This window comes from Carettochelys insculpta, chromosome 2 (assembly GCF_033958435.1).
Source record: "Carettochelys insculpta isolate YL-2023 chromosome 2, ASM3395843v1, whole genome shotgun sequence".
In the NCBI taxonomy this organism is placed as follows: Eukaryota; Metazoa; Chordata; order Testudines; family Carettochelyidae; genus Carettochelys; species Carettochelys insculpta.
Window position 1 is genome coordinate 197,010,241 of NC_134138.1, and position 9,498 is coordinate 197,019,738.

General features: G+C 41.4%; 1 protein-coding gene across 1 annotated transcript; it reads left to right on the plus strand.

Moving 5' to 3' along the window:
* Nucleotides 1-7,122: 7,122 nt before the first annotated feature.
* Nucleotides 7,123-8,178, plus strand: LOC142008798 (C-C chemokine receptor type 8-like). Its single transcript, XM_074986099.1, has one exon. It carries the CDS (start codon nt 7,123-7,125, stop codon nt 8,176-8,178), a length of 1,056 nt encoding a protein of 351 aa, XP_074842200.1.
* Nucleotides 8,179-9,498: the final 1,320 nt, after the last annotated feature.

Below are 9,498 nucleotides of genomic sequence, written 5' to 3' on the forward strand. Positions count from 1 at the left end.
TATAGATAACAAAATAGAATTCAACTAAGACAAATGTAAGGTTCTGTACAGAGGGAAGAAGAACCAAATGCACAAATCAGTGGGGCTGACAGCCTCGTCAGGCCCCTGGGCAAGATGGGAAGACAGCTCCACGGTCCCAGAAGGGGTGGGGCCTCAGGCAGAAGTGGCTGGGCGGCTCAGCAGCACTCTGCCAGCAATTTAGAGGACCCAGGGCTCAGTTCACAACCACTGCCAGGTATCACCAGGTCCCAGGGCAATCAGCAGTGCCGACAGGCACCACAAGCCCTGGGGCAGGTGTAACTCACACACCTACTGTCCCATGTAGTGGTACCCAGACCACTTCACAGAGAAAGAATAAGTGTCCTCCACAGCCTCGGCTGGGAGCCAGCTGGCCTTTAGCTCATGCTGTAGAGGCACCTGCACTAAGCTCCAGCAGTCCCAGATTGGAGTCTGCCTGGGGGCACTTACACAAGAGAGTAGGGGAGGTGACTGCATGCTCAGAAGGGGCAGGGCCAGGGCCAAGACAGGAAGGGGCAGAGCTAAGGACAGACAGCCCTCAGTACCACAGGCCCTGCCCTACTCCCAGAAAGCTGTGGGCAGCTGGAGCAGCGCTGCCCCAGTGTTTCAAAGGGGCCCTGGTTCAACTGCACCCTTTTTCCACTCTCCTGTCAGTGGCCCTGGGGCAATTGTCCCCTTTGACCCCACCTTCCCCCCATCAGCAGGCCTGGCACAAATACAGAATGGGGAATAACTGCCTTGGCAGCAGTACAGCTGGGAAGGATCAACAGGTTGCGTAAATGGGTATAGCTGCAGTGATTTGAATGAGCTAAGCAATTTATAGTAGCTGAGGATCTGCCCCCTAACCTGTAAGGCCAAGAAAAATTGATTTTGTTGCACTTGCAATATTCCTTATAATTAAAATGGGACTGTGCTAAATGCTGTGGTATCTCCAGCATCTGCAGGCTGTAAATGAATGTCAGGATTTTAAGAGCCCACTGTGGAAACAAGGGAAACCAGGAGTTTTGTCCTGTGCTGAAAATTAGGTTACGTTTCCATTCAGTCACAGAGGTCTCTTCCAAAGCAGCAAAGCCTGGTCTTTGGTCGGGATGTTTGTGGGCAAGGTGTATCACAAATGCTGTGCTGTCCATGTGATCCACTTTTCTTCTTCTACTTAGGGACATGTCGCTCTGTATGCAAAGTACAGCTTGTTCTAGGTGACTGCGTTATCAGCATTGCCACCAAAAATGAAGCAATGGGGTTAAACTGCAGCCTGGGAGATGTAGATTGGACATGAAACAATTCCCAATTGCCAGAACGGTTAAACACTGGAATAAGTTGCTTAGGGAGGTTGTGGAATCTTCATTATTGGAGATATTTAAGAGCAGGTTGGATAGGCATCTGTCAGAGATGATCTAGAGTAGACAGTGATGGGTTCTGCTGTGAGGGCAGGGAACTGGACTTGATGGCCTTCAAGGTTCCTTCTAGTTCTAGTATTCCATGAGTCTATGAGTAAAAGAAACACAGTGACAGCATTTCTGAGTCATTTCTGGCAAACAGACCTTTGGCCTCCCGTTCCACCCATGACCATTTGGTGACCCGCTCGTTCTTACCCCTTCTTCTTACTGGGTTTTGGATTAATATATTTTTCTCCACTTTCAGTCTGACTAGAAACAGCATGACCAACTGGTAGCCTCATTCCTCTTTTCTCTCCCTCGGTGATTTCTATCTGCCTCCAACAGTTTAAAAACCATCTTTTGCCGAGAGTTAATCTCCCTCTCTGCTAGAGGTGAAGGACTATCTTTGTCACTTCATCTGGAAAAATAAAACAACTTTCCAGGTTGAACGAAGCATTTTGGTCAATCTGAAAAGAAATGTTTTGTCTGTTTAAAGTGCTAAGATTTTTGGGGTCGGGAGTTCATGAACCTGAAGAAAATTTCAAAATGAGAAGTTGTTCTGAATTAAAACACAGGCACTTTTGTTTCCAGTGTCAAGATGAAAAGTTTAAACGTTTTGGTTTTTTCCATGAAATATTTGGTGAAACAAGCATGAATTCAGCATGAAACTTTTTGACATTAGAAAATCTGAATTTTTTACCTCAAAATGTTTCAGCCAAAAATGTTACACTCTCTAACATAACCTCTACCTCTGTCTAATCTCACAGCACCATCTGCTACTATTGTACCTTTCCAAGCCTGAGGTGGTTGGTTTGAAGGTAGTGGGTTATCTCAATTGATTGTTCAGTTTTCTCCTTAATCCAGCTCCACTCCTCCTCCCAGATCTCATACTCTGTCATCTTTAATTCTGCCCCACCCCACAGGTTATTTTTGAAAAACACTGACATCCTATTTTTAAAGGTGACTTAGACACTTGGATTCCTAAATTTCACTGAAAGCCAGTGGGTCACAGGGCCTTTTGCCTAAGCCACTTCTGAAAAGAGAATTTAAGTGCACTTGAAAATTTTACCTTTGATTCTTTAAATCTTGTTCTACACCTCACTCCAAAATGGCCCCTTGCTCTCCATCCACACAAATAAATTCCTTATCCGTGCTTTACACATTTTTGGATTCTATACTGTAGCCTTCTCCTTTCATGTCTCTCTGCTTTAGGCTGCCCAAAATGCATCTGTTAAAATCAGCTTCTTCCCCAGACTCCCACCTGCTAGTTCTTTTCACCAGCATCCTCTCTTCTGTCACCAAGTTCCAAGTCTTCCAGGGCTTGTATAATTTTACCACCCGCCCCCGCACATCTCTCTGTTCTCATCTACTCCCACTCTCCCTTGTATTTCATATGTTCCCATCATTTCTTCTCATCAGTCTTTTATCTTCTGTCTCCCCCTCAGTTTTAAGGCTTATTTCGCATTGGCCATGACTACACTTATTAAAAACTTTGAAATGTCCGTGCTAATGGCCAAATAGAAGAATACTAATGAGGCGCCGAAATGCATATTCAGTGCCTCATTAGCATGCCACGGCTGCGACACTTCAAAAGTGCCGTGGTTTGCTCGCTAGTGGCTCGTCTACATGCGGGTCCTTTTCGAAAGGACCCTGTCAACATCAAAATCTCCTTATTCCTATCAGCTGAAAAGGACCCCTTGTTGACGAGCCACAGGCAAGCGAACTGCAGCACTTTCAAAGTGCCATAGCTGGCGGCATGCTGATGAGGTGTTGAATATGCATTTCAGGGCCTCATTAGTGTTCTTCGATTGGCCATTAGCATGGCCATTTCAAAGTTTTTAGTAAGTGTAGATGTAGCCATTGTCATGTAGAACCAAGCAAAATTGTGTATCTTATTTCAAATGCCCTGTCTTTCAGCCTCAAAACACAGTTCTTTTACTAATTCAGCCTCATCCAAGCTCCTACCAGCCATCTCTGTACCCAGGGGTAGGGGATTGTCTTTGTTAGATTATAAAATCTTAGGGATGGGTGCCCATTGAAGCTACAAAGGCCCAATGGATAGCACTGTGAGTGTAAAACAGAGTACTGTATTCCTGCTCCTGGCTCTGCCCTTGACCTATCGTATGAGCTTTGAGAAGTAACTTCACTTTTGTGCCTGTTTCCCCACTAGACTTGCTCAGTCTCATACTGTATGTTTAGACTGTAGGCTTTTGGGGATTTTTTTTTTCAGCATGTGTTTGTGCAGTGCATTCCAGACATCTCTTTTCCTGTCTCTGGATGCTAATGTAATATAAATTAACATTATTTCTCCTGCCTCTACCACTGGCTCACCCACTTAGGCAAGACATTTCGCCTTTATCATCACAGTAGAAGAGAAACAATTATACTTACCCACCATTCAGGTCTTTGGATGAAGAAAGAGTATATATCTGGATTTCAAAGTCCCAGATATCTTTTACAATATTGTATAAAGTAATCATAATTTGAAGCCAGTTCTGGTTCTAATTGGGCCAGCACTTAGTCCCAAACCTCAGTGTACCAACATGTATGCAAATAAATAAGCAAATCTTTCAACTATAAATAAAACTGAGTTTTCAAAAATGGCTGATGAGCTGTGTAGGTATGTGTGGGGTCCTACCTCATTGAAACAAGTGTGCACATCACCTATTGATGCAGAAAACAAAGTACTTGGTTAGACCCAGCCTGTTAAGCTATTATTGATTACAAGATAAAAAGCGAATAGATTTTTTTGGAAATTACATATCAGGGTTGTCATCTGTTCTAAAATGGCATCATTCCATTGAATTCAACTGAGATGCACAAAGTTACATCTGCAGAAAATTTTACAGCTGCTAAAGATGCACCTGTATTACTTGTCCCTGGCACAGGTGTTAAGGGGTCTTATTAGCTGTTATGAAGGTGGCTGTAATATTTTGTTTGTTTTTCAGGGGTTGTGGGTTTCTTTGGAGTTTTTTTGGTCTTGTTTTATTTCTTGTTTTTTTGCTAGAGGCAAGGGAGCTGTCTGTGAAGCCCTTGCACATACTGGAGATTACCTGTAGATCTATTCACTTCAAAGAATTTGAGATTCGTACCTTTGTACAGAAACTACTTATAAACCCTTTCATGTTCACCTTTTCCTGTTTACTCATCTCTCTCTTAAACTCACAGGTTTGCCTCCATACTTCTTTTGTAGCTGTTGGAAGTCTAGTCAACAAATGTGCTTCACAAGCAGTCATCAATCTCCACCTTCAAACAAAAAGACTATTTGGATGCATCTGTGACCAAGGGAAGAAGACAACACAGCAGAGCAGATACCAAACCAAGTCCTGCCTCTTTAGTCAAAGGTAAAATACATCTATAGTAAATACTGTGTAGTCTTAACTGTAGTTAACCAAGTATAATCAGAAAAGTGGATACACACCTGGAGAGATACCTGTCTCTAGAAAATCTAGAAAATGACGCTTTTCCAACTTGATTACTAGACCACCTGAGGTGGAGAAAGGAGAAGAGGTCCTATATGGAAAACAACGTAATTTGGAAAGTTGAGAGAGGAGAGTATTAGCATAAGAATAAGAATAATAGCCTAAACTTCAGAGATGCTGTGTGCCGCATCTCCCATTCACTTTAATAAAATTACTCTTTGATTATACCAAGGCAAATGAGATGAGAATCAAATGAATTCATTCATATATATATATATATATATATGTATATATATATTATTTCACATGGCATATATTTATTCTATAGACATCTGTGGTTTCATAAATATTTAACGTAATTGTCAAACTGTATGTTAATTGCATTGGAATCATAGCAGAGTCTCAGATTGGATGATGCATTGCATTGCCCTTCTCTCATTCCTTATTATTTCTAACTCAAGATCTTTGCATGAAAACAGAATATTAATTTTTGGAAAGAGATTCTCTGCCCGAACATGCTGATTGACTCCTCTGGGCCACGACACATGAGCTTTAGGAGTTTGGATGCAGAATAACATTAGAGTCCTCATTTTCCTTCCCCTCCCTCCTGATCTAGCACAAAGGGGACTGTCCCAGGCTAGCTTTTCCCATTTTGGTGCAGATGGGGGGCTTGGCTACCTCCACAGGACCATTCAAGAAACAAAGACTCTGTTTTCAAGATTATGGCCGGAAAAAATGCAAATGTTAAGAAAAAATAATCTTTCTGAATAGATTGCTTTTCCTAGATTTTCCTGACATATCAGGTCTTCCTTAAAGGGAAGATGTGCGGCATATTCTGCAAATTTGACCTGCCTGTAAGTTGCCTCCGGTTGCAGTATCCAAAAACTGATCACTCCCAAATCCCTAGTCACTTATGAAAATCCAGGCAACAATATTGTTAAATTGTATTGACTGTGATGCATCATACCTTATGGAGAGAGAAACTACCAACATTGGTTTTGATTTTCAAAATGAGAAAAGTGAACTAAGACCAATAACTGAAACTCAGCTTGGGTAAAAATTGTTCCATAGAGATACAAAGCTGACAGAAGGCTTGTCCGATTAGAAGTCTGACTTTTATGAGGCTATTCATCTTCTCAATAAAGCGTTCTTTATTATAGTCTCTGAGGGGTAGCCGTGTTAGTCTGTAGCTTCACAAACAACAAGCAGTCCTATAGCACCTTAAAGACTAACAAATTTATTTATTAGATAATGACCCACAAAAGCTCATTACCTAATAAATATATGTGCTACCCTTTAAGGTGCTACAGGACTGCTTGTTCTTTATTACAATATGTGGAGAACTAGATTCTGCTATGCTTAGGGTTGGCCTCCACACAATTTTTGTACCACTATTGAGAGGTCATTTAGTCATGCAATTTGAAAAAAAACCACAATAGAGTTGTTGTGATATACCCTCTAGTGCGGTTGTTGCAGTAATATGTATTCCACTGGTATAGCTTATTTCCCCCTTTGTATGGGAGTAAGCTATACTAATATAATTGCATTCATACTGGGTGGGTAGAGGGGGAGGATTGCACTGCTTTATCTAACCAGTTTAGCTAAAATGGCGTAATTTAGTGCTCAGACAAACCTTAAACTGATCAGTACCGTGTTCCTCAAGCAGTCACATTGATTTCATTCAGAGGGTATGGCTACACAGCAGCCTTATTTCAAAATAAGCTATCCAGAAGCGCTTATTTCTAAATAACACAGCTACACACAAAATGCATTTTGAAATAGTATGTCCACACACAACAGAGAATAGTTTGATATAGAGCCATTGGACTCACTCTGGTTTATTTTGAAATAGATTATTCCCTGTCTACACAGGGCTATTTCGAAATAGGTTGAAAGAGATGCTATTCCTCATGGAATGAGGTTTACCAATTTTGAAATAAGCCAACTGCCATTTTGAAATTAATTCAAATTAGATGTTGTGTTGAGTAAATGCTAGCAAAGTAATTTTGAAAGAACAGGGTTCTTTCAAAGACGGGGTTTGTTTTTGAAAGAGCCCCATCTACACTGCTTTTTTCCTTTTAAGAAAAGAATGTCTTCCGAAAAGAGGTTATGCAAATGAAGCATGAGATACATAAATCAGTGCCTCATTTGCATTTTCGATTTCCTTCGTTTGTATTCCTCTTTCGAAAGAGGAGTGCAAGAGTTAATGTAGCTCGAGTGAATAGCAGCAGCAGAAAGCAGTCTTCTGTAATCCCATTATACTCATAATCAATTAATTATCTCTCTTTTATGCACAGATATTAAAGATGATGACTACAAGCCCTTTCCTAAACATCACAGAATACAATTATGTGTACGATGAAGGCACCTCTCCTTGCAGTGAAGGCAATGCTTTCAGCAGGTTAAAATCATTGTTTGTTCCAATAGTTTACTGCATGGTGTTTGTCTTCTGCCTAGTGGGAAATGGCTTGGTCGTATGCGTGCTCTTGACCAGGAAGAAAGTCACCACCATGACTGATGTGTGCCTGCTCAACTTGGCAATCTCTGACCTGCTGTTTGTTGTTCCCCTCCCATTTCAAGCTCATTATGCCTCAGAGGAATGGATTTTCGGAAATGCGTTGTGTAAAATAATGGGAGGCATTTATTACATAGGGTTTTACAGTAGCATTTTCTTTATAACCCTCATGAGCATAGACAGGTACATAGCAATCGTTCATGCTGTTTATGCCATAAGAGTTCGGACAGCCACTTGTGGCATAATTATAAGCCTACTCCTATGGGTGATGGCTGGCTTGGCCGCCATACCAAATATGGTCTTTAACCAAGAAGTGGAAGTTGAACAGTCCCTAGAGTGCATCCCCAGATATCCGCCTGGTCAAGACACCTGGCGTTTTTTCACTCAGTTTGAAGTCAATGTCTTGGGCCTTTTGCTCCCACTCAGCATCCTCATTTACTGCTACTCCCACATCTTGAAAAATCTTCAGAGCTTCAAAAACCGAAACAAGATCAAAGCCATCAGGCTGATTTTCATCATTGTGGTTGTCTTTTTCCTCTTCTGGGCTCCCTTCAACATTGTGCTCTTTCTAGACTCTCTGCAGAACTTGCACATCATAAATGACTGTGAGACAAGCAAAAAGCTAGCGCTGGCCCTGCAACTGACGGAATCAATCTCCTTCATCCACTGCTGCCTGAACCCAGTGATCTATGCTTTTGCTGGCGAGATGTTTAAAGCTCACCTTCAAAAGATGTTCCAAACCTGCATCTATCGCATTTCAAACACTAGAAATAGCAATGCAACAAATCGTTCTCACTCCTTTCACACTCAGGTATTAGGATACTCTGAAAGTGACAGGGTTCTGTAAGTTTTTCCACTCCCTGCCCAGAAGTACATTCTAAATGTATTCATCTAAATACTGTGATTGACCTTAAAAAAACAAACTTACCACAGGTTGAACCTCTCTAGTTCGGTACCCTCGGGACCTGACCGGCACCGAACAAGAAAATTTGCCTTATAGTGGGAAGTTAATATTGTCTAGCAGCATTTCCAACATTTCCACTGCTTACCAGGCTATTAGAAGATGTTTAGGGGTACATGACAGCCAAATAACAGCACAGAACCCTGAGCGCAAGGACTGGTGGTTATAAACTAATTTTATGGGACGACTGGAAACTTGGCCACACTCACGATAAGTTGTCATCTAGTTTACTAAATTCATGCCAGATTACAGAAGTTGTCAGACGAGAGAGTGCCAGACTAGACAGGTTCAACCTGTAGCATTGACTGAGCCCAGTGTTCTACCTTGGCTGTTTATTTTTTGAGGATGGAGGAAAGCTGGTACTGGATTTTGATTTCCGCTCCTTCAAAAATTTTAACTCCTTCAGACATATGTTCTGAAAAAAATCCATCTACCCACCTAGAGAGAACCTGCCTAGAAGCCCGCAAATGAGCAGAACATGCCAAGCGTGACATGATCTGACTCTTTTCTGGACAATGAAAACTTGCAGAAGATAAAAAAGATGGATTTGCAGGACTCTTGCATGTAAATATTTCCATAATAGTTTGAATTGCATAAGCTTAGTATCTTCTTCCTTGTAGTACTTTTCTGTTTTAAACATGTCTTTTTCTTGGGTAAAGCACAAAGGCTTCTTTTGTTCTGGTGTCCTGACAGTTTTCATAGTTTAACAATTGGAGGAGGGTTTGTCATAAAAGCTTTAAAACACAATCTTAGCTGGAGGGAGGGGGCATCCATTGTGTTCTGATCATTTAAAAGGTGTTTGTGATGGCATCTTTCAGAATTTGCTAGCAAAAGTTCCCTTCTGATAGGCTGCTTTCTTTCTTCATGTGTTTCGCTGAAGCCATTTTGTAACAATGTCAGAGACATTTACCCCAAAAATGTATGTGCTATTTAGCTTTGAAGTCACATGAGTCATTGCACCTTTTCTTTGTCTGGCTGTGCAGACCAACAGCTACACTTGTTTAATGTATGGCCTGGTTCACCCTTGGGTTATTCTGCTTTGACACAGATGTATTTCTCAGTTTCAATGCCATTATGACTACACAGGACTGAAGACATACAGAAGTGAATCACATTCCAGTATGGAAACCTGTGAGGGCAGAACATTTTCCTGTGTGTTTAGTTTTATATATAACCTTTCTAAAACGTAGAGTGCTCTGTTGCCAT